Source organism: Platalea leucorodia (genome assembly GCF_965183815.1).
Source record: "Platalea leucorodia genome assembly, chromosome: 4".
Classification (NCBI taxonomy): Eukaryota; Metazoa; Chordata; class Aves; order Pelecaniformes; family Threskiornithidae; genus Platalea; species Platalea leucorodia.
The window spans coordinates 41,882,877-41,907,256 of record NC_138826.1 but is presented as its reverse complement, the minus strand read 5'-3'; the positions used below and the strand labels follow the sequence as shown (position 1 = coordinate 41,907,256).

Genomic DNA, 24,380 nt, shown 5'->3' with positions numbered 1-24,380 from the left:
TATATAAAGCTGGGGGAAGAAGAAGGAAGGGGGGGACGTTCGGAGTGATGGCATTTGTCTTCACAAGTAACCATTACGCGTGATGGAGCCCTGCTTTCCTAGAGATGGCTGAACACCTGCCTGCCAATGGGAAGTAGTGAATGAATTCCTTGCTCTGCTTTGCTTGTGCGCGCGGCTTCTGCTGTACCTATTAAACTGTCTTCATCTCAGCCCATGAGTTTTCTCACTTTTACTCTTCCGATTCTCTCCCCCATCCCACCGGGGGGGAGTGAGCGAGCGGCTGTGTGGTGCTTAGTTGCTGGCTGGGGTTAAACCACGACAGCTGGAAGAAAAGCTCCACAAACCATAGACCTCACCATCACAACATCTCCATGAACCATGCATACTTATGCACAGACTATGAAAGTATCTGAGTCCAAAAGCTTCCGAGGCATTGTGCTAAGTATGGGAGACCATACAACCTAACAGAGCCAGGTAAGATCTCAACAGCACATGTGGATGGAAGACAATACTATAAAATAGAACTAATTCACTGAGATGGACTGTGTGAAAGTTACACCTTGGAAATTCAGAGACATGAAGTAATTCCTGTCTTCAACTGCCAAAATGAAATCAGATCATAGACTCATAGAATGGTTTGGGTTGGAAGGGACCTTTAAAGATCATCCAGTCCAACTCCCCTGCCATGGGCAGGGACATCTTTTACTAGATCAGGTTGCTCAAAACCCTGTCCAACCTGACCTTGAACACTGCCAGGGATGGAGCACCCCATCTAAACCTACCCTCTTTCTGCTTAAAATCGCTGCCCCTTGTCCTGTCACTACAGGCCCTGGTAAAAAGTCTTACTCCATCTTTCTTGTAAGCCCCGTTCATATATCAGAAGGCTACAGCAAGGTCTCCTTGGAGCCACCTCTTCTCCAGGCTGAACAACCTCAACTCTCTCAGCCTCACTCCATGGGAGAGGTGTTCCAGCCCTCAAATCATTTTCATGGCCTCCTCTGGACTCACTCCAACAGGTCCATGCCTTTCTCACACTGGGGACTCCAGAGCTGGACGCAGTACTCCAGGTGGGGTCTCATGAGGACAGAGTAGAGGGGTAGAATCACCTCCCTTGACCTGCTGGCCACACTTCTTGTGATGCAGCCCAGGATATGATTGGCTTTCTGCTCTGCAAGCGCACATTGCCGGCTCATGTCCGATTTTTTTTTCACCAGTATCCCCAAGTCCTTCTCCACAGGGCTGTACTCCATCCCTTCATCCCCCAGTCTGTACCGATAGTGGGGACTGACCTGACCCAGGTGCAGAACCTTGCACTTGGCCTTGCTAAAATGTCATGAGGTTCATACAGGCCTACTCCTCAAGCCTGTCAAGGTTCCTCTGGTTGGCATCCCTTCCCTCCAGTGTATCGACTGCACCACTCAGCTTGGTGTCATCCACAAACTTGCTGAGGGTGCACTCAGTCCCACTAGCTATGTCATTGATGAAGACAGCAAATAGTATTGGTCTCAATATAGACCCTTGAGGGACACCACTTGTTACTGGTTTCCATTTGGACATTGAGCCATTGACTGTAACTCTTTGGATGTGGCCATCCAGCCAATTCCTTATCCATCTAGTAGCCTCCTTTCCTTCTTGGCCCTGGAAAATACCTATTGTAAAATTCCCTGCTTCCACGCTCTACAAGAATAAGCCCAATAGCTCCCAGTGCCTGAGGGAAGTCCCTGAAATGAGATGAGCTCATGGCACTGTGAGGGAGCATGCTGGCACCTCTGTCCCTGTAAGCTCACAGCCTATGGGCTGGGGCATTCCTGGAGTCAGGGTGTGGGCTGTAGTTATCTGTCCCTAATAAAAAGGCAGGGACTGAGGCCTATTCCTTATAGTGATCGTGAAAAGGAGCAGCCAGAACCCTTGAAACAAACACAGAAACTTCTTCATCGAGGGACTGGTTCTTCTTCACTAGTGGTTCTCTGGGATGGCAAGAGGCGGTGAGCTTCTGTTGGAGTTCAACCAGCTCTAGTGTGAATTTGTTAACTGGCAGAGTTCAAAAAACTTGACAGTTTTGGCTATAAAGGACACACCTACCTGAAAGGGAACATGTAACTTTTACCACCTCGATGATTCTTGGGTCAAAACTGTCTCAAGCAGCAACTCCAACCACAGAAAGATCACCGAATGATCTCTCTGACACTGCCAAGTAATCACAGGACAGATGGCACAGCACCTGTGGCACTAGTGACAAAGCACATGGCTCAGGGGCATGAATCACCTTCTCTCTCCAACTTAAAATTTAGACCATTGTCATTACAGGCTTCAATGACAGCCTGGATAAAACTCCCAGGACTGAAAACGTGGCCTTCAGGTGTCAGTCTGGCACTTAAAAGCCCATGGGATAAGGTGGCAGTTTGCCAATGTCATGCTGATGAACCTGCATATGGCATCTTAAGCAATGACAGTACCCACATCCATCAAGGTAGAGAAAGAGCTCATCTTCATGCTCAATGAATGCCAACTGCGCCAAAGGGCTCCCTGCACTACAGCCCTGGTGCCAGGGAAGATGGGCAGCAGTGGGCATCCACTGGACCTAGAGCACACGATCAAGGAGGCGTGGTGGGGGCAGCTGGGCTTTGCTGAGTCTGGCCAACAGAAGGCCTAAGAGCGCCCTGCAACTACAGGAAGGACAAGTACCAAGACGATGGGTGAAGCCAAGCTCCTCTCAGCAGTGGCAGGAGGTTCAGACAGCCATGGACACGAGCTGCCTCTTGGGATACTGAGATCAGACAGGAAGAGACACTTCTTCCCGCACAGGGGGAGCAGCCATGGGGGGTCAGCAGGGAGGTAGCGTATCTCCCTCCCGTGGGGCTGCAGGACTCGGATGGACAAAACGACAGCTGCCCTGATCTAGTGTGGGTGACAGTCCTGCTGTGAGAGGGAGGCTGGACTGAACAACCCCAGTGGTTCCTTCTACCAGTGCCACAACGAGTCCGTGGAAACACTGGCAACTATCCTCCATGTCCAGTGAATGAAGATGGTGCCACAAGGATCACAGAGTTGCTCAAATGAGACCCTCATGTCCATTAATATGGTCTGAAGGATCACTCCAGGGCTTGTGCCAGAACACAACCTGGCTTCTAGAAGAGAGGTGGAGATGGTAGGTGCTAGAGAAATAAATCAATTGCAATTATTATGACTACTTGACAGTCCTCTTGGGAAGTGGCTCTAGCAGAAACTCTGGGTCAAGAGATTTCAGCTATGTGAATTGATACAGCCCTACTGACTCAATGGCCCTAAGCACCTGCCCATTAGGGCCTTTTATCAGAGTTTCAGCTCTTTAAGTCTGAAGAAAGTAAAAAAGGAGCAGCAGGAAGGCTCAAATCTTTTTAATTGGCTTGCATTGCCATTTCCATTCTTTTGGTTGTGAACTGCACATCCCAGAGAACACCACTTACTTTTCTTTCCTCTTTTAGCAAGTCCACACATAAATGCTATTAAAAAGATCAGTTATCTTACTTGAAATTCATCTTCCCTTCATGATCTAAATCAACCACTTGACTCAGATCATCCGTGAAGGATTTGGATGAGTCAGGCAAACAGTCCGCGCAGACATGTATTTCACAGTGTATGTGGAACGAGGCTGGTTTCATCACTGCCTGACAGGGGCAGGGGGTTAGACTCTCTCTGCTTAGGATGTGAACTCTCCATCATCACGTGCATGTACAGCCCTTCAAGCTGAAGGGCTCGCTGGGTGTCCCAAACACTGAACATGGATGGTCCATTCCTCTAGTCATCAATGGCCTGATGTGATCTGACCACCACAGCAATCTCCCCACTTGGTGGGAGATGCATCATCTACTGTCATCGTCTTCACCAGGGACAGGAGGGTGTTCCCTGGAAGGTGTTAGCTCTGCTCAGCCACTGCCACAGAAAGATCTTCCAGACTGAAGAGTAACCACACATCTGCTGAGAAGCCAGCACAGGCAATAAACCATATGCAGCTGCAGCTAGAGAGCTCAACAGCAAAGGTTAGTAGGATGCATCATGAATGTGAATGCTGCCACGTGGCCAAGACAGGGCCAGCAGTGCCGTAGAGTGAGCAGCTGAGTGAAGCACACGCCGCAGCTGACAGACCCCAATGCGCATTGACACGCTTCCACCGAGCGAGGGCGCAGGACTGCCACAACAGAGACTGCAGACAGAGAAGACCTCAGCATATGACTTCTGAACGCTCACAAGCAGGCAGGCATCCTCAGAAACAGTCACATGGAGAGCCTAGAGGCTTGTCCCATTAGATTTTATTGACCAGTCGTCAGAAGGCAGAACAGAAACAAACCTCTGGAACAAAGGTCAGCTGCAAAATTTCAAATGGAAGCATTTGCAGATATTGTCCAGTTGCTCACTCACTACAGACCTCTAAGCATCTTTTCTTCTTCCCCTTCTCCCCACTTATCACTCTTTCACATCTGTCCAAATAACTATCTGTACACAGCTGCTCCTTCCTGTGCCTTCTGCAGTCAAAATGCCCTTATGTTGACTCACAAGCTTTTCATCATATTTTTCTCCCCCTGTCCTGTTGAGCAGGGGGAGTGATAGAGTGGCTACCCAAGGTCAACCCATCACAGTATAGTTATTTATACTAAAGATTATAGGAAATAGAAGTTGGGATTTAAGTAATAGTTGCCATTTTGCACTTCCTAGCTGCCAGTCTACTGATAATGAAACACTTGCTTAACTGTTTTCTAAGCCTGTGTCTTGCAATGATACAGTTTACTTCCACAGCAGGTTTTTTTTTATTCCTTTTTGTCTTTGGGATCATTTTGCAGCATTTATTTCAGGAGCTCAAATAGCCAAGTAGAGGGAATGGCTGTGTCCACTTGGGAAATTATTATTGTATCATATGTATGTATGAGGCATTGTACCCACACTATCTGAGAGAGCAGAACTCCTGGCAACGACGGGGACATACCACAATGGCTGCTGAGCTCCTGAGCAAGCACTGCCACAGGCAGAAAAGGAAACATCAGCACAGCTGACCAAGCAGTCATTTGAAATGGGAAAATGAAGTTACATTAATCCCTGACAGCTAGAACTGCTGTGGCCTAAACTCGACTTACCTTAACGGACTTAAATAGAAAAAGGCCATTTTTATTACGAACAGCACAAAGACTTAATATAATCTGACAAATAAATTTTGAGAGATAGTTTAGATTATCTGCACAGATAGAAACATTATAATTCCACTAGATGATAAAAGTTAAGAGCACAGCTATACACATGAGCAGAAGGTAAAGATTTTGTACCCAAAGCTTGGGAAGAGACAGTACCTGCTGTACACTGGAGTTGGCTGTGACACTGCCCAGCTGCTTGCGTAGCTCCTCAAGCTCCTGTAGAGATATCTTGGAAGCAGACGAGGGAATGGAAAAATTTGTGGTGCCACTGGTTGCTGTATTTGCTGCAAGTTCTGCCCTTTCTTTAGCATTTTGTTGCAAATACTGGAGTGTCTGTACATACACAAAAAAGAAAAGATTTTGTGAAGGCTGGTCAGCACACACTAAAGCAAAAAACGTATGACCATAAGACGGTTGTGCTGAATCAGACCACAGGTCTTTCTGTCCCAGTTTGCCATGCCTTAGTGGTTTATATCAAGAGGAGTGTAATTCTCAGTAGGGCTTTAATAAATAAGTAAATGCTAGAACTGGTTATCTGTTGATTTCAATGCACTTGGCTGAACACTGTCATCAGAAAGCGTGCTGTACTTAAAATCCCTGCACTGTTGCTACTGTTGAATACTTATAACACATCCAGTTCTAAAGGAGAAACAAACCTCTTTGTCTTCTGTGAGTTTCGACAGTAGATAAACTAAAGAATCTAGATGTCTTGTATTTTTAGACTTCAGCTCATCGTACTTCTTTAAAAAATCTTCAGGAGTTCGAGAAAACTCTGCTATTTTTACCTGTAAAAGATCACATTAATGTTAAATGTTTAATGTATGTTATTATCACAGCATTCAAGAGAGGAGCATTGTGCAGGGATGGAGACAAGGTGCAGGCTGCAACTGCTGCTGAAGTACTTCAGGGAATGGGTTTTGGACTGAATGCTGCAGCACTGGTCTCCTACTCATAATTATGCTGGAGGAGAGTGGGGGTCCTGGCACTTCAGGTGATGGAGAAGGGACTGCAGAAGAGAAAAGAGGAAGGTAAGTACAAGATCTGTGGCAGGGCTCGCTTTGCACATGCTCAGTCTGAAGCAATATATTTTTTTATCAGCAGGTTTATTAAGGGATTTGACACTGATGAAGCCACATCTGGACACTGGGTCCACTCTGGGGGCAAGAGAGGTGTCAACAAACTGGACCGAGCCCAGTGCAGAGCCACAGAGACGGTGGGGCGTACTGCCCGTTGTCCAAAGGGGTTACAGACTCTGCTCCGAGGGGCACTGCAAAAGCACCACAGGCACTGCCACAAATTGCGACACAGAAAATCCCAACTGGCCCCAGGGAAACAGTCCTTTCTGGAGAGAGGTGACCCTGGGACACGGCCAGAGAGATGGAGGAATCTCCTGGAGATCTTCAAAAGGCAGCTAAGCAGTCTGCTGTAGCTGTGATGCTGGCCCTGCTGCGAGCAAGGGGTTGGACTGCAGGTCTCCAGCTGTGCCTCCTTAAATCTTTGTACAAGTCTATAAACTGTGGCTGTCAGTGTAAATGATGCATAAGACTGGAATTAGAGAAAATATGCAGTTCAGGCTACAAAGATCTGAACTTTCAGACAGAGTTGGCAATTTTCTACCACTTATACCTTGACTGATGGATTGCTTTTAAAAACAACAATAAAACCCAGTATTATGGCCACAGAAGCATGCCTGGTCATGAGAGTGTCAGGCTTTAATCCCTAATACCTGGGTGATATTCTGAAAAAAAGTCAGGTATTGTTCATATAATCGCATTTCATACAGTTACTATTTTTCATTTGGTTTATTCCTCCAGAGGACAACCCCTGTGATTAAAATTTGAAACTACAATCACAGGCACAAAATAAGTTCCTTCTTTGAACTTCCCACGCACACAGTTCTAACAATCCTTCTCATGTTCTTTCACCAATTTCTCCAAGATGCAAGGATTTTACCTTTTTCCTGACACAATCTTTCTACTTTATACCCTAAATTGAGATTCCAGATCAGATTACCCCATTTTTTTACCAATGACAACATGATTTCACCGTTATTCTCAGAAAAACTCGGGACAGCCATTACCCCTCTGAACATGTGTCCAGCTCTGCACCCACAGAAGTCAAATTATCTCACAGAAGAGCAGAGTAAGGAAAAGGTAGCTCACATCACCAGCCAAGAGAAATCATGCTGAGGAATGTTTATATCGAATTTCTCCCTAGGGGGTACTGTGCTCTCAGAGCCGATGGAATCTCTATCAACAATTGCAAAGGAAGTCCTGCCGGCCCCTCCCGGTAAGGTCTGAAACACATCTCAGCTGTGATTACAGTACGTCGACGCTTACCTTCGCGCTGTGTGCAGAGACAGTTGTGGTAACATAAGGCGTTCGATTCTTCTGCAGAAGATCGATGTAGACTTCGGCTCCTTCCCCGCCATGAACGCGCAGCAGGCTGAGCAACTCATTGACATCGTGGTGAATGCGGAACTCGCTCATACTCCCACCTGAAGCTACAAGCTCTGTGGGACACAGGAACAAAGGCGGTAAGTTATTACCTTACTGCTGCAAATGAAAATATACCTGCACAAACAACATTTCCTGACTACATTATCAGCCTGTGGGGTATGCTAAAATACGTGACTAGAAGAAAGAAATACAGGTAAGGGGAGGAAGCAAGCAAAAAAGAGATACTCATTATTGTGCCTGATTTGACTATATTGGTACAAACCCCACCTTAAATGTAGGTGAGCCAGCAGAGGATTTTTCAATCTCAAAATCACACTGGCAGTGGAAAAGTTACTGTGCTGTCATAAGTAAGAAGTGCCGTTTTGTGTACTGACAAACTGCAGACAGAGCTGAAATTGCTCAGCCTGCCCATGCTGCTGCTTCTGAAGTTATTCAAAAGCAGTTTTTCCAAGTTTAGTGGTCTTTATATTCTACTGCCCATTTTATTAAAAGACAAGCACCAAATTCTGCAAAGTTACTTAAATGATGGCTGCAGAATTAAGAGTCTGATTGAGACATCATGCAAGTACCGAGTTTAACGCGACACCCTCTACAGATGCAGAATATCAAGCACATGGACACACTTTTGCTTTGCCAAAATCATTGAACCATTTAGGCTGGTACGGATCTCTGCAAGCCTCGGTCCAACTCTCCACCCAAACCTGAGTCAAATTAGAGCAGGCGTTCCAGGGCCTTGTCCAGTCCAAGCTTAAATACCTCCAAAGATCCAGATTCCCCCACCCCTCGGGGCCCCGATGCTCATGTGGAAACACCTTTTGCTAATATCCAGCTGGGATTTCCTCTGCTCGGAGGGGCACAGCGAGAGCCGCAGAGGCACCGGCACCGCTGCAGCACGGGAAATCCCGTCCGGCCCCAAGGAAACAGCCCTTCCCCGTGCGAGCAAGGCGTCCCTGGGACTGGGCCCCGAACGGTGGGGGATCCCCATCCCTGGGGATGCCCCGACTCGCCCGGACACGGCCCCCAGCCACCTGCTGCAGCTGAGGCGCTGACCCTGCTGGGAGCGCGGTCGGGCCGTATGCCGCGGCGGGTACCTCCGCTTCCCGGTCGCTCCCCGCCCCAGCTCGCCCGGGGGGACTCCCGCCTTCCCCGGCCCCGCGGCGGCTCCCAGCAGCGACTCAACCCCGTCCCATCCCTACCTGCCCGCCCGGAAGTGCCCGCGCCGGCGCCCGGAAGTGCGGGATGCGCATGCGCACTCCCACACGCGCCCGCCGGGATGCGCGCCCTGCCCTCCCCCGCGCATGCGCACGCCCGCGCCATGCTGCCGCTGCCGCCCGGGCTGCGGCGCCGCCTGCGGGAGGGGCCGCCCCCGCCGCCCCCGCCGCGCGCCCTGCCGCCCCCGCCGCGCGCCCCGCCGCCCTTCGCCTTCGCCCCTCGCCGTCTCCGCCTCGGCCCACACCACCCGCTCCTCGAGGTGAGGGGCTGCCCTCCCGCCGGCGGCCGGCTCGGGGCCTCCCCGCGCTGGGCGAGCCCCTCGGGCCTAGGCCTGCGGGCCCGATCTGTGTGGAAAGCAACTGCCGTGCTCTCTCAGAGCGCTCCCCCCGGGCGTCTCCCAGCGCGGCCTGTCTCCGTGGAGAAGAGTTTGCCCCGTGGCGGCAGGCCTGCCTGCCCACGGCCTCTCTCTCCTCTTCTCCTAGGATGGGGATGTTCACAGGCACCTCTACCTCCAGGGCGTCCTCACCAGCCTCGCGGAGGTGGCGGAGAGACCCAAGTAAGTGAGGCAGGGCCGGCACGCCACCCCGGCATCGCGATGGCCCCAGGTGTGCCTCTTAGTTCACGTGTGCTTCTCCATGCATCGTGTTGGCATGCGGCACCGTTGGCATGAACCCTGCTCGCTCGCATTGTATGGGCACGAGGCTGGGTCAGGTGCCGTACCTCTTGTCCATGGACTTTAGAGTCTAAGGAGGAGAAATAAGAGGGAGAATACCCGGATGAATTGCAAAACAGTTTGAAAAGGAAAATGAGGTGATGTAGTTTGCAGACCTCAACATCCTGCTGAAAAGGTCAAAAATTTGTATTTTGTGTTGCGGTCAGCTGTCTGTCTGAATACTGACTTCTTGTGCTTGCTGGACGTGATGTCGTTTCACTGAGAGTTCCTCATAAGCAGATAAGGCATCTGTAATATGTCTGAAAATTGGGACTGTAGCTAAACAAGAGGATTTAAGCGGCAGGTTATTATATACCCAGTCAAAACAGTGGGAGAGCTGTGTGGTACAGACAGCCCTGATTAGGAAGGCTAAGCCTGGGGGGAGAATCTTCATCTTGCTCTAAAACCTGCTCTTGTATATAAAATTGAGGAATTACTTTGAGGATTGTGTGAGGTTATCCTACAGATGCCTGTTAAACAGCGTTGGCACAAAGTTTTAATCCATAGCTGCAACTTTAAGGTCGAACAGCTTATTTCTCACATTGCTGCTTTGCATTTATTCTTAACTGAAGCACCACTTCAGAGAATGGTAATATATATGATGTTCAAGCCATAACAGCAAATAAGAGTTTCCAACTGCCAGTACCATTGTAATTTCATTCCATTGTGCCTTTCATTTAATTTATGTATTATTCACAAAAAATGCTAGAAGTAAATAAAGTCATCTAGAGGGACATATGCAGTTTAAATTAAGGCCCTAATTTAATTTAAGTTGTGGACGTCCTCATTTGCCTGCAGGGTGTCAGAATTCAGTTGCCACATCTCTGGGTGCTGCCAGGTCTTTGATACACTGGAGGGCTATGAGCACCACTACAACACACTCCACAGGAATGTCTGCTCCTTCTGCAAGCGCTCCTTTCCATCAGGGCCTCTCTTGGATATTCACATCTTAGAGTGGCACGACTCCCTCTTCCAGATAATGGCTGAGAAGCAAAACATGGTGAGTTGCTGTGCCTAGCCCTTTGCTCGGGGTTGCTATGCATGGTGTGGGCTGGTGACCTTAGAGACTGACTGTTCGGGGAGGGCACCCATGTTCCCAGCTGACACTGCTTGCCTTTTCCAATTGTGTCTTTTTTTTTTTTCCTGCCTTTCAGTACAAGTGTTTGGTAGAAGGCTGTGCGGAGAAGTTCAAGAGCAGCAGGGACAGAAAGGATCACTTGGTCACTGTTCACCTTTATCCTGCTGACTTCCGGTTTGATAGACCGAAGAAAGTGAAAAGGTAACTGCAGAACTGCAATAGCACAACTGGTTTTCCCCTGTAGAGGTGATGTGCTTCTCTGCTGTCTCACTCCCTTCCCAAAGGAAGCAAGTTTATATCCTAAGAGGCTCAGAAATGACGTTTCCTGCTGCTTGTAAGAACAGGTAAACTTGCAAGGCTTTCTGTGGCAATGTTTTACTTCGAATGTTGAAGCGCGTCTTATTTCTCTGTGCGTGTGGCTCCAGGCTCTGCTCCCTTCATGCCATCTCAAGTGTAAATGCAAAGCCCAGCATCTCTCTGTGTTGTTTTGTGCATGTTTCTTGCTTTGCCCTCCAACCCTTTGCAATATTTCCATTCCCAAAAAGCACAAGTAGAGCAGAGGGATGCTTTGTAAGTTTGGCGAATGGCTTTCTCAGCTGGCCACTAATTTCAAGCACTGCTTTCACCACAGGGATTAATACAAGGACTGATGTTGTTTAACACCTTCCTCAGAGACCTGGGTGATGGGATAGAGAGAAAATTTCTTGCCTGGCAGGGTGGTGTGGCCCTGGGATGGGTGCCCAAAGGGACAGGGGACTGGGTCTGTGGAGTCTTCCAAAGCTTGCTTGGGTAGCCTGGTCTAGCTAAGATGTGGACACTCTAGTCCAACCCTCTGCTCAGATGTAGAGATCTTCAGAGCTCCTTTCCTTTCTGTGTGTCAGTGGTTAGAAGTGATGTAAGGCAGCTCTGGACGTGGAAACGGCTGCTTACAGAAGCAGTGAGGGGACTTGAGAGGCTGTCAGCCACTGCCATCACATCACAGCATAATGTTCTCGGGGCAAGTTTGGTAACGAAAGGTGAAGCGTGTTCTGCTCCAAATACTTCAGGGTACACCAGGCTGTAAAGGGAAGAGCTGGTTAAAGACTTTGCAAGCAGGGCCAGCTGTCTACTACTAAAGTTAATTGGCATTTAGGGAAGAAAGAAACTGCTGACCACAAATGCTGCTGACGCCTTAGCCAGGGATGAAAAGCTAACAGTCACCTTTGGCTGCGGCATGGTATCAGTAGGTCAGCTAAAGGACAGCCCTCTCAGGGAATCAAGCCCATTGAATGAGTTGCGCTTTATGGACTGAAGGAAAGAACCTGAGGACAAAGCTGTGTGCTATAATGCAGCAACCCTGAATACTTAAGTAGAAACTCATACAAGCCTATTGCAAAGCTGTCCAGCAGCCTTTTGGCTGCTCCCGGTGGTTTGTGCAGCCAAATATCTGTGCCTCCATGCAGTAACTCACGCAAGTTGGACTTGACCTGTTTCATCATGAAACACCTTTCATTTCCTTTGCTCTGCGCTTATGTGACAGCTGCTGAGAAAGGATGTAAAAATCTTCTCTCTGCAGTGGCCCCAAGCACGCGAGCTCTCCCACGAAGCAGGGTGCCAGCGTGCCGATGGATGTGAGCATGGAGATGTCGGAGCAATTCCAGGTGGACTCCATGGAAATAGGGCCCAGTGAGAACATGGAGATCCCTCTGCCTGCAGCCAGCCCCGGCCCCTCGGGGCCAGAGAAACGACTCAATAAATCCAGGTCTGTACTGTTGGCCTCTGCAGGCAAAAATTTCTGGGGCTGGGACCATATCATCTTAATTGCATTTTGCAGTGCCTATTGCAGCATGGCTTAAGATGTTTCCATGTTGAAGATAAAAGAGGTAGGATTTCCATGTATGTTTGAAAAGCCATTTTTAAAAGAGGAAAGCGTAAGGAAGGACAGAGCATGTGTACACTGTGAAAGCCGTGTCAATAAGCTTCTGTTAGTCTGCCTGCCCATGATCTCTTCCCAGGGTATTGCAGAATGGCGTGGGTCTGAAGATAAGAACTCTGTCCTAAAATACTCAAACAAGTTTCGTTCCTGCTTTGTAACACTTTCCCATCCTAGCTGACTCAGGACTGAGCTGATGTATTTCACTGTAACTGTCTGTGCTCCTATGCAGTCACAGGACAAGGCACAAATAAAGCAGGTGAACATCTTGCTCTGAACCTTAGGTTTTGCAAGGCCAGAGCATCATTTCTCATTTTTCTGTTTGTTTTTCTTTTTTTAAAATCATTACTAAAAGTTGAAACTGAATTGCCTAAGGCCGGCTTGACTTTTGAAATCCCCCTCATCATGTGCTGTAAAAGATGTATGAAATACAAGGTAGCCATCAAAAGGTCACCACCCTCTTCCCAGCACCCAGATTGGTGTCATTTTATTCATTATTTTAATCATCTCTCAGCATAAAGATTAATATGGTTTTGCCTGAACTATTCCACTTAGCAAAGGGATTCTTGTGGTTTGAGTTTGCAGCTGCCACGGTGACATTTTAAACTTCACTGCACTGTCCAGCGTAACAGCTTATAAATCAGAAAGAAACTGTCCCTTGAATTTGATGTGATACTGCAGGTCAAAAGGAAAATTTGCTGTCGAAAGGCCACACTTTTACTGCTCATTTTGCTCTCCTGCTCTTCACGATCATGTGCTTCCACAACAAACCACTGCAACTGCCCAATGGCAGTTACTGCATTTTGTAACATGTTACACCTGGTTGTAAAGAGAGGAGAGGCCTCCAGAACATAAATGAAATGTGCAGAATAAATGGGAAAGTGGAGCAGTATTTCACGCATTTTTTGACTTAAACTTTGGTGATTTAGATGTCCTGCTCCTCCGATACCTTACTCTTCCCGCTCTGGGAGCTTGAAATGCTACACAAGGCATAAAGTGTCCCGGTGATCCTGTGAGAGGTGGACTGTTAATGTGTATTAAAGCGTGTCTCCCTTTCCAGAATCCCATCCACAATTTGCTTTGGACAAGGTGCCACCCGAGGATTTAAAGGACCAAGGAAGAAAGTCTGAAGGTCAGCGTGCCGGATCTGTGCAAGATGAGAAGGTGCTGGCCGCTGCTGCCCGCAATTGTTAGCAATGGCAACGTGGCCAAGCAGGGATATTTGCAGTTGCATGCGAGGGCATCCCGCTCCGTACAGGAAGGGCAGAAGGGCAAAAACAGGGATTGTGTCGCAGCAGTTTGGGATGCATCAATACCTTGGGAGGTGCTTTGCTACAGTCCCTTTATGTCTCCGTACCACCTCCCTTTGGCAGCGTTTCAGAACTGGCCCATGCTTATGTTTATCCTTCCTGAGACACAACAGTCTCTTTTCTGATCCTCTCTGAAATCAAACTACAAATAAATGAGTCTGCCTCTGTGCTGTGAGTTTTTGTATCTCATCAGTGCCAGGACTGCTCTGGGCAGCAGTGGCTTTCTAGGTAGATGGTTGCATCCTGCCTGAGCTTGGAAATGGCAAATGCTGTTCTGAAACTCCAGGCAGCTGCGGGGATCGCACAGGCTTTGTGAAGAACTTGCAAGGAACTGCTGCCAAAAATGCAGCAGGGATAACATCGAGCAAAATACACCCTGTTCCTATTGCTTCTAATTGAGAAAACCCTCCAAACGAATGACAAGGTCCCATTTAGAGAGCCGACATTGTTTTGTTCTGCGCAGGGTGCTCGGTGGAAATTCCACAAATCAAGCACACTGTCATAAAAAACCACAACATATTTATCAGGTTAAATGATTAGCATAAACACACCTAAATCCACACTTATTGGTTAGTGCTTAACATTTCACACACTATTCGTTAACTATATTTAAATGAGTCTCGCTTGCTATACAAATCAGCACGCATGCTCCTTTCAGGTGGGGGGGCGGGCGGCAAGTCTTTTCAGTCCTGAATTGAGTCGGTGGTCCTAATCTCCCCTCACGGCATTTACCTTTCACCCAGTTTCTGCAGTTTTATCGGCTCTGGCTGCTGTCCAGTCTTTGGTGTCAAGGTGTTCCCTTCTATCAGCTTCTTAGCTCTTCTTCAAGGTTAGAGCCATTAATTTTCCACCGTTTGTTACTTACACAAACGCTTCCATATCTTTTAGCTCACTCCCAAATTCCTTTCCCAAGGCACAGGTGGTTAGTAGTTTTGCTAATTGGAAAATTAATGATGTCCTGCAGGACATCATTCCCTCTTCCTGCAGGAAGTCCTGCATACCGCCAGCCTCCTCAGCTGGCCTGGGAGCAGGGTGCCATGCTTCCCGGTCAGCCCTGCTTGCACAGGGGAGAATAAAAGTAAAATCCAGAGGAAGAGCAGTGTAGGTTACAGCAATTAATTTAATTCTTTTAATTTAATTCTTCCATTTTCTCAGTGTTTTTAAAAGCTCTCAGCAAGGACAGCCCTTGGGACTGCACGCAGACATGGGGCGGCTTGAACTCTGCATCAGTTGCTCACAGAAAGAGTCTCGGACTGCAGCGGAGCGCTGCGACGTGGAGGTGAGAGGAAATCAGCTGCTGGAGCTGAGGATACGCAGGATTACTTTTTTTATTTTTGCCTTTTTGGACAAAAAATAGATTCAAGAAATTCCAAGACAAAATCTGCTGACTGTACGGAAGCTGGAACCACTGACAAAAAGAAAAAAGAAAACAGGAAAAAAAAAGCGTTCGTTGATCCTTAATCCTGACCTTCATCTCACTGAAGTCTGCTCTGCTCCCTGGTGCTTGCTCTGAAACCCATGCGAAAGGTTTACCCGGGCAGGAAAAGCATTCTGATGCCTTGTAGCTCATTTCCATGGGGAGTTAAAATAAAGTGACTTCCAACTAGGTGAAAAGGAATTTTTACAAAATTGCTTCGTAGAGAATTTAAATGCTGTTTTGAAGCCCAGGCAGAGTCAGATGTGAAGAATGAACCTCCCTTTGCTCCAAATACCCCCAAAATCAGGCTGAGATGGAGGATGTTTTTCCTGTTGTCATTCCCTTCCTTTTTAATCTCATCCTGCCAGGAGAAAAGATTGATTGGAAATGATCCAGGCTCAGCATGCTGCTGCCAGGTCTCGAGGTCCTGTTGAACCATGACACTTACAAAATTGTCCATAAAGGGAAAAAAAGAGGTTGCTGGAACAGTGTTATCCAAGCTTAAGATCTGTAATTGCTTTTTTCCCTTCCCCCTCTCTGGGAGGAGCAAAGGATAAAAAGGGCTTTGAAAAATCCTTGCAAATAGGAGCAAGGAATGATGCTTACAGAGATGTAGGACATTTCCCTGTGAGTTTTGAAATGCTTTGCTGTGTTTAAAACTCAGCCAGCTTGTCCGGCATTAATTCTGGCTCCTTGGCCTCCGGAGAGACGTGCCTCCGGCAGGCAAACCCTCCGGCCAGGATCGCTGCCAGAGGAGGGCAGGCAGCCCTGGAAGAGACTGGCTGGCAGTGTGGCGCAGCGCTGAGCGGGCACTGGGGAGTCTCTGCTGCCAGGGCAGGAGGAGGAGCAGAGGGGGGAGGGATGGAGAGAAGGAGGAAGGGAGGAAGGAGGGAGGAGGGAGGGAAGTCCAGGTTGGGAAGGGGAGAGAGGGGAGCAGCCGGCCAGGGCTTGGACGCAGCCACGGAGCTGCCCTGTACCCATAGCCCTGTGCGCACACCCAGTAACCGCTGTCCCGTGCACACACCCCTGTACCCACACCCCCCTACACACATGCTGCCCCCCCCCCCCCCATTACCACACATACCCCCTTGTCCCCCACAGGCACCCACGCACACCTCCACGCCTCTCCACGCGCACACACACGCACACCCCCACACACACCTCCGCAGCCCTCACCCCAGCAGGGCACTGGTTTCCCAGAGCAGGGCCATGGTAGAGACCAGGCTCCGTCACCACTTTTGTGCCCACTGCCCTGGTGCTCCTGACCCATGTCTGCCTGGGGACAGCCATCAGCAGGGACCAGCGGTCAGCAAAAATCACTTTCCAGCACTGGAAGCCCGTAATGAGGCTTTTTTTCCCCTGCTGGAATAACTGGAAATTTGACGCAGGCACCATGTCGCTGGAGATGCCTGCAGGCTTTGGCATGTGATGGTACAAAGGTCATGCAGAAGAAGCCCAATCTGCTCTCCCTTACATGTTTAGGTCCAAAGTTTCCATCTGGAAATTCCTTCCTTCCTTTTTCCCAGACTCCAGGTCTCTGAATGCCTGCCCTTGCTATTAAAAAAATAAATAAAAATTGCAATTACATCCTCAGGTCTCATGACTAGCTCTCTTCTGGGTTACCAACTTTTTCCAGAGTCCACGGGCAAGTCTTTCCCAGCTGGCCAGCGGCTTTCAAAAATCCTTATTTCAAGCCAAAACTTGAATTCCCTTTGTAGCATTTGTCATAAGCAAAATTTTCCAGCCCCTTGCTTGTTTGTGCAGGCAGGAGCAGGTGGAGTTACCCCGCAGCGGCCATCAGAAGGACACACACTGGTTGGACGTACCCGTATGCCCGTGCTGGCAAATAACTGCATGCAAGCAAACACAAGCCCAGGGCGGGACTCAGGTAGCACACATGCACACACACCAGCACAATCCATGTGTGTGTACGCACACACACGCTCACAGCATGCACACGCATTTGCAGGCAAGCACATACATGGCCCAAGACGCATACAAGCTTGATACATGTGTACAGCATATACCTGCACACATCACGCACGGATTTGTGCAAACATGGGGCATGCAACACAGGCACAGCAAACGCATAGAAAACATGAAGAATAATACCAAAGTCTCCAGTAAAACTCAATTCCCTCATCACATTATAGTGTATAATGTGAATTAATATAAGTATTAACAAAAGTAATACACTTTCATAGTATAAAATTGATATAGCTAGGAAAGGGAATTTTGATAACATATTCAATGTGTCCCCAAGCGCATCCCTGGCTTCTCCCTTGTGCAGGTCTGTAAGCAAAGCACCGCTCAGGTTCTCCAGCATCTGGATGGTGAAGGAGCTTGCCTTCACCCAGCGCCACGCGAAAACAGGGTCCCCTAGGTGAAACGAGGTGTAACCCACCACAGCAGGGCCGGAGGGGGCACAGGCTTTGGACTCACACACACCTCCAAAGCTTATCTCCTAGGGAAAGAAATGCATTGGCAAACGGTTTGGGGACTGAACACCCCAAATTCACCCATTTTCCTTCTATTGTAGGAGAGATGAAGGCACCCATGCGATGGAGATGAATCCCATCGTGCTGGACATAGGGGAGAAGCAAGAGGAAGGGTTGTCAGCTGACCTGGGGGAGCGCTCAATGCCACAGCAGGAGCAAGACATCGGCACCTGCACCAGCAGAGAAGTCAAAAGAGGTTTCCCCCTGCAGCACCCACCCACAGAGCAAGAGGGAGCAGCTCCATGCCAGAGGCCACCACCTCACTGGGACTTCTCCCAAGACTCCCCATCCTCACAGACGGGTCTTTTGGGGTGCAGGCTCAGGAGTGCATTCCCCCCGCTACAGAGATCATCTGCCGGCAGGGGGACACAGACCTGCCAGCCCTGCAGCAGCCATTTGGGGGTAGCAAGGGTTTTCCAAGCTTTGCGATGCAACCAGGAGAACTTCCAGATATGGGAGTATGGTCTAACATCACCGAGCTGCAGGGAAGCCATTGGAGAGGTTCCAGCAGCCTGGGCAGGGGAGCAGACAGCAGAGGGGGGCCAGCCATGGCACTGGATGAGGCTCCTTTCCTTTTGCTGCGTTTACTGAAGCTGACCTCGTTTGGCTTCGGCACTGCTGAGCAAACGCCTGTGCCCTGGCAGCACAAGGTAGAGAAGAAGGTAGCAGGCATTCCTTGTCTCTTCAGCCCCTTGCCTGGACCAACTCCTCCATCCCTCCCTGGGGGCTTTGCGGCAATCGCATCTCCTTGGAGAGGGCTTCAGCCCAAGCGCGTTGCTGCAGCTGCCACCCCATCATGGTTTGATTTGAGAGGGCAAATTCGGCTCTTCAGTTTCCCATGAGTTAGGAAAGCTCGTGCTTTTCTACAGGTCAAGGTCAGGCTGGACGGGGCTTTAAGCTACCTGATCTAGTGGAAGATGTCCCTGCCCATGGCAGGGGGGCTGGACTGGATGATCTTGGAAGGACCCTTCCAACCCAAGGCACCCTATGAACTAAAACTGCCTGGAGGCCATCTTCCTCCCCTCTGACATCCACTGCTTGCAAGGGCCCAGTTGTGCTCTAATAAGCCTTATTTATGTAACACAGCAAAACTCCGTGAATGTCAGCTCTGAAGAGGCTTTGCGCTGGTCCCTGCTTCTGCTCACTGCTTGCAGAGTGCGTTTAATCACAGTTCATTTATTCAGAGATCAGAAACGTGGCTGTTTTTGCTTTATTGTCAAATATGGGGATGCGTGAGCCTTGGTGCATGGGGAGACGCACGTGCTCTGGTGCATGGGGATTGCATGCATCCCAATGCATGGGGGATGCATGTCCCTGGGTGCATGGGGGATGTAAACACCTGGGTGCATGGGGATTGCATGTGCCCCAGTGCCTGGGGATTGCATGTGCCCAGCTGCACAGGGAGAACACGCACTCCCATGCGTGGGGGGGCCCCACCCAGTGCCACGCAGGACGCATGGGACGGGTGGCCCTGGGAGCGGCTGCACCTGCCTGCGGGTAAAGTGCAGGGCAAAGGCCGGGAGACCTGCAGAAGGCAGCCATGGAGTGGTACAGTGCTGGAGGGCAGGGGGGCAGGCAGCATGGGTGGGGGTGGGCGCTGGGGGTCAGGAAGGAGGTGTGGGTGCAGTCATGGGGTACAGGCAGGGACTGTGGGCATAGGCAGGAACTGTGGGTGCAAGCAGGCACAGGCAGGAGTTGCGGGTGCAGGCAGGCACCGTGGGCACCGGTGGGCACTGTGAGTGCAGGGTGAAGGCAGCTGCTCAGTGCAGGATACAGGCAGGCACTCTGGGCACAGGCAGATGCAGGCAGGCACTGTGGGCACAGACAGAGGCAGGCAGGAGCTGTGGGTGCAGGGTGCAGGCAGGTGCTCTGGGTGCAGGCTGGCACCAGCCAACAGCTACTGCCAACGTGGCTCCTCTGCCATCTCTCTGCCAGCCCCACGGCCATGCGGCTCTGCAGCATCACCATCCTGCTGGGCGCTGCCCTCCTCCTGCCTGCCCCCGGGGGCACCCAGGTGAGCCCCACTCTCCACCTCGCCCTCCTGCTGCCCCATGTGACAAGTGGGCACAGGGAGATCCACGCGTGATCTGTGCCACCCCCCCCGGCACCCTCCTCTCTCCCCGCAGGCTCTGAGCAACACCGAGCAGAAGGACCTGACCGTGGAGCAGGATTTGGCCAAGGAAATGTAAGAGGCAGCCGCCCTCCCTGCACCTTTGCGCACCCACATCTGGCTTGTAAAAGCCAACAAAGCAGCACCCCAAAACGTAAAGCGTTTCGCAGGGGGAATAAATTTCCCTCATTGCTTTGCATCCCCCCAAAATTAAGGGGCTCTCAGCTCCGTCTTCCCCCAAAATCACCCAAACTCTCTGAGCATCGAGCCCCAGCTGGTTTCTCTTTGCTGGCGGCAACGGGGAACTGCGGGTGCTGCGGTGCTGATGTCCCGGACCCATCCAGCCCATTTGTGGGATGAGTGGCTAAATTAGCCCGTTTGCTCCCTGAGATCCTAATTGCAGCCTCCTGGAGGGGGGGGGTGTCTCGCCAGGGTCCCTGCACCCCGATGGAGTGGGATTCCCCTGGGGCAGGGGGATATTTAGTAACCCTGATGCACTGCAACCTTTCCTTGCTGTTTTCTCTCCCTTCTTCCAGCATTCTGGGCATACAAGCCGTGGAGTTGTCGGAGGAGGGCGAGATCACTGAAGAGGTGAAACCAGGTATAAAGGTCTTCTCCAGCAGCGCCTGGGCTCGATGGGGCCCCCGCCAAGCCCAGGCGGGACCAGAGGAGGACCGCGACCACCTCCACCACCCCCAGGATGATGCCAGGGAGGCCGATGCCCGTGTGCCACCCCAGATGCTTTCCCTGGAGGTGCAGAGTGGCCCGGAGGAGGACCGTGACCATCTCCACCACAGCTGAGTGGAGACGTGCCTGGGCTGTGAAATGAGGGGTGGGAGCCACTCCTGGGGCTTCCTGAGGGGAGTCGTCCCTCCCTACCCACCCTTGAGCTCCCACAATAAACCCATTCCCCCCACAACGTCCTGGTGGGCTCCTCATTGCTGCCAGAAACCTATTGCTTAAGTGCAGGGCCCCCACATCTGGGGGATCCCCTCCTTGGGCTCCCCCCGAGACCCCAAGCAGGGTGAGGATGATGCCTCGGGGTGGGGGACTCAGCCCATGATGCCGGCCTCAGTTCAGCCCAGGTGGAGCTGAGGCTGGGCAAACTCAGTGCATTGGTGTTGTGCCCAAGAAGGTGCCGCAGGCTGTCCCCTCCCCAGGGGACACACGGACCTATTGCTCCATGAGGCTGCTCTTGCCCAGCCCAGTGTTGGAGAGCAGTGTGATGGAGTGGGGGGGGTCTCAGTGAACCCCAACATTTCCCAGCTCGGGGGGGACCCCACAGCAATGACGCCCCATCTCCCAGCAGCGCCAGGAAAACCTTTTAATAGCGATGGCAAAGGTGGTCCCTGCTGCTGGTTGTCTCACCCCAGGCAGGGTATCACTCGCCACCGGGTCCTGGACCCCCTCCGTGGGGTGATGCAGGGGGCCAACGGGAAGCAGGCGGCCGCAGGGACCTGCACCACCCCAGGCTTAGCTGTCGGTGAAGTTTGCCTTGCGCTTCTCCACGAACGCTGTCATCCCCTCCTTGCGGTCGCCCTGTGATGAGTGAAGAGGTGAGGCTGGGCAGGGGCAGCAGCCCCGCTATCCCCTCCTGCTATGGGGCTGACCCTCCTACTCACAGTGGCGAAGGTGGCGTAAAAAAGCCGCTTCTCTGTCCTGTTCCCCTCCGCCAGCGTCGTCTCAAAGGCTGAGAGCAAGGAAGAAGTTGGGGAGACCCTGCTGCCTGGCCCCGCAGCCCCCCTGGGGAGGTTCCCGGTTGGGCCCCCAGCCCCTACCAGCGTTGACCGACTCCTTTGCCATGGCAGCCACGAGCTTGGAGTTGCTGGCGATCTTCTCAGCGCAGGCGATGGCCGCGTCCAGCAGCTTCTCCACAGGGAAGACCTTGCTGACCAGACCTAGGATGGACGGTGGCAGGTGGTGGGGTGGGGGGACGGCTCCCCACTGGACCCCCGCGGTGCTGGGGCTGGCCCACGCCCCTACCTGCCTCCTTCGCCTCTGCCGCCGAAATCCGGTCCCCAGTGAGGACCATCTCCATCGCCAGCGACTTCCCTACCGCCCTGGTCAACCTCTGCGTCCCTCCGGCACCTGGAGTCATTTGGGGAAGGGAAAGGTCCAGAGAGGGATACCTGGGTGTCCCCGCTGTCCCCGCTCCAGCCGGGATGGACCTCCCTTGGCGGGTGCCCCCCACTCACCTGGGATGGTCCCCAGCAGGATTTCGGGTTGCCCAAACTGCGCCTCCTCCCCAGCGTAGATGATGTCGCACATCATGGCCAGCTCACAGCCGCCACCCAGCTAGGACAGGGGAGGAAGAGGGGGGTCAGGGTGTGCCGGGGCTGAACCGGGCGGCACAGAGAGAGGTGGGGGAGGACTCACGGCATAGCCATTGACAGCGGCGATGATGGGTTTGCGGACAGTGGAGACCTTGTCCCAACCGCTGAGGAAGCCACTGCTGTAGCACTCCTGGAAGGTTTTGTTCTGCATCTCCTTGATGTCCGCGCCAGCTGCAAAGGGAAACAGGGTGGGACACTGAATCCCCCCAAAATATCTGGGGTGGGGAGAGGCACCCTGCCCTACCTGCGAAGGCTTTTTGGCTGCCGGTGATGACGATGGCCCCCACCTGTGGGTCATTCTCCAGGGCCTCCAGCGCCCGCCGCAGCTCCTCCATCAGCCCCTGGCAGAGGGCGTTGAGCGCCTGCGGCCGGTTCAGCTGGATCAGGCCCACACTCTGCTGCGCCCCCGTCTTCTGCACGGCCAGGTACTGGAACGGAGCCCCTGCCCCCGCCCCGTTAGGCAATCGGCTGCCTGCAACGGGGTGAGGCCCCCCCCGCCTGCCCTCCGGTGCGGCCTGGCTGCTGCTACGGTGCCGCGCTATTTTAAGGCGACCTTCAGGGTGGTGGGCGCGTGCCAGTGGTCACCGGCAGCCGGTGGGACGTCACCCGTGGGGGCTCGGGACTGGGGCTCACGGGGAGTTCCCGGTGCCATCCTGAGCAGGGCAGGTGCCACCCAGTGACCACCCTGTGCCGGGCCGGTGCACGGTGCTGGGACCCGATGCATGTTCCAGGCACCCCGGTGCATGGTATTGGGCCCCGGTGCGCGGTGCTGGGCCCGTGCATGGTGCTGAGCCCCAGTGTGCCGTGTTGGGCCCCGGTGCGCGGTGCTGGAACCCTGGTACGCAGTGCCACAGCCCATACACGGTGCAGTGACCCGGTGCCAGGGCCCGTGCACGGTGCAGGGGCCCCGTGCCCGGTGTCGGCTCCCCGGTGCCCAGAGGCGGGCCCGAGCACGGCGCCTGCTCCCCCGGGCCGGGCGCCCCCCTGTTCCCGCCCCGGTGCCCCGCTCACCGGCGCTGCAGGCCCGCGCCCCGCGGAGGGGGCGGGGCGGCGGCGGGAGGAGCGCGCGGCGGCGCGCGGCGGCGGCGGCGGCGGCGGCGGCGGCCCCGGGACGAAGGAGGGCGCGCAGCGAGGCAGCCATGGCGGAGCGCGGCGGAGCGGCCCCGCCCCCCCGCCGCCCCGCCCCTCGCCCGCGCCCATTGGCCGAGGCAGCCCCGCCCCGCAGCGCGCCACCCCCATTGGCCCAGGCCGTGCGGCCGCGCCCCGCCCCTGGCGCCCCGCCCGGCGGGGAGGAGCGGAGCGGAGCGGAGCGAGGCAGCGGCAGCGCCGGGCCCGGTGAGCCCCGCGGGCGGGGGCGGCGTGCGCGGTGCCGGGGGGGTGGGCGCGTGTGCGTGCGCGGGAGGGTGCGAGTGTGCGCGCGCGCGCGTGCTGCTGCGGGGAGGTTGGGGGCGTGCAAGCCGCGTCCGTGTGTGCGGTGTGTGCACAGGCGTGCGCGAGGGACGCGCCTGCGTGCGTGTGAGCAGCGTGCCGGCGTGCACGCACCCACGGGCAGCTGCGATCAGCGCAGCGGTGCGCGTTGGTGTGCGAGCCACGCAAGTGCGTGTCTGTGAGCTTTGCACGGGGCTGCCTGTGCAGCCATGCATGGGTGTGCACACGTGCGTGTAAGCTGTGCACGGGCGTCCTTAGGCGTGCATGCTTGTAACCCGGGCGTGGGCGCACGCGGGAGTGCACAGGTGCATGCAACTTGGGCATGTATGTGCAAGCACCGTGTGCACAGGTGTGTGTGAGTGTGTGGCTGTGTGTGCAAGCATGTTCAAGGCGCGCCTCATGCACACAGCAGGGAGAGGGTGTTTATGCAACCCATGGGATGCTGCATGGGTGACACACACGTGTGTGCAACCCAAGCACACGCATGAGTGAAACGCATGGGAGTGCAACTCAAGCACAGGCACACAGCCTCTGCGCACACACACAGCTCGCGCACGGGGCCTGTGTGTGTGTGCGCGGGCAGGCTCCCGCCTGCACCTCCTGCACGCGTCCGTGGGTGCATGCGGGCACGCGAGGCCGTGCTGCGCACACGCGTGTGCCCGCTGCTGGGCCGTGGCTGAGCGCCGGGGCTCTCCTTGTGCCCAGGTGCGGCCGAGCGGTGGGATGCGGCGGAGCGCAGCAGCGTGCTG

General features: G+C 53.0%; 4 protein-coding genes across 8 annotated transcripts in view; 2 read left to right on the top strand and 2 right to left on the bottom strand.

Moving 5' to 3' along the window:
- TUBGCP2 (tubulin gamma complex component 2) overlaps positions 1-8,840 on the bottom strand; it is a 39,080-nt gene extending 30,240 nt beyond the window's left edge. For 2 of the 4 annotated variants that reach the window (XM_082310748.1, XM_082310751.1), the window contains exons 1-4: positions 8,818-8,840; positions 7,502-7,674; positions 5,819-5,947; positions 5,319-5,495 (exon numbers count right to left, since the gene is read on the bottom strand). In XM_082310748.1, the coding sequence (XP_082166874.1) occupies positions 5,319-5,495; positions 5,819-5,947; positions 7,502-7,651 (456 nt within the window). In that variant the 5' untranslated portion in view covers positions 7,652-7,674; positions 8,818-8,840. Of the gene's footprint in view, positions 1-5,318; positions 5,496-5,818; positions 5,948-7,501; positions 7,675-8,433; positions 8,510-8,712; positions 8,791-8,817 lie in introns of those variants that run through there. The other 2 variants (XM_082310750.1, XM_082310749.1) reach the window with 2 other exon arrangements.
- A 96-nt stretch (positions 8,841-8,936) lies between these two features.
- On the top strand, positions 8,937-15,137 carry ZNF511 (zinc finger protein 511; the record flags this gene model as incomplete). 2 transcript variants are annotated; one of them, XM_082310547.1, is made up of 7 exons in its annotated part: positions 8,937-9,092; positions 9,316-9,389; positions 10,344-10,545; positions 10,700-10,824; positions 12,179-12,364; positions 13,596-13,699; positions 15,001-15,137. In XM_082310547.1, the coding sequence occupies 6 exons, from the start codon at positions 8,937-8,939 to the stop codon at positions 13,663-13,665; spliced, it is 813 nt and encodes a 270-aa protein (XP_082166673.1). In that variant the 3' UTR covers positions 13,666-13,699; positions 15,001-15,137. The 2 variants fall into 2 exon arrangements, with proteins under 2 accessions (XP_082166673.1, XP_082166674.1); XM_082310548.1 differs by lacking the exon at positions 15,001-15,137 and having other exon boundaries at positions 13,596-14,013.
- A 62-nt stretch (positions 15,138-15,199) lies between these two features.
- On the top strand, positions 15,200-20,671 carry PRAP1 (proline rich acidic protein 1; the record flags this gene model as incomplete). Its single annotated transcript, XM_082308817.1, has 5 exons — positions 15,200-15,686; positions 17,802-18,410; positions 19,696-19,774; positions 19,887-19,945; positions 20,407-20,671. The coding sequence occupies exons 3-5, from the start codon at positions 19,706-19,708 to the stop codon at positions 20,669-20,671; spliced, it is 393 nt and encodes a 130-aa protein (XP_082164943.1). The 5' UTR covers positions 15,200-15,686; positions 17,802-18,410; positions 19,696-19,705.
- A 509-nt stretch (positions 20,672-21,180) lies between these two features.
- ECHS1 (enoyl-CoA hydratase, short chain 1) lies at positions 21,181-23,360 on the bottom strand. The gene is made up of 8 exons (XM_082308839.1): positions 23,215-23,360; positions 22,448-22,645; positions 22,247-22,374; positions 22,066-22,165; positions 21,854-21,958; positions 21,649-21,768; positions 21,493-21,560; positions 21,181-21,409 (listed from the first exon to the last, which is right to left on the bottom strand). Exons 1-8 carry the CDS (start codon positions 23,342-23,344, stop codon positions 21,344-21,346), a joined length of 915 nt encoding a protein of 304 aa, XP_082164965.1. The 5' UTR covers positions 23,345-23,360; the 3' UTR covers positions 21,181-21,343.
- Positions 23,361-24,380: the final 1,020 nt, after the last annotated feature.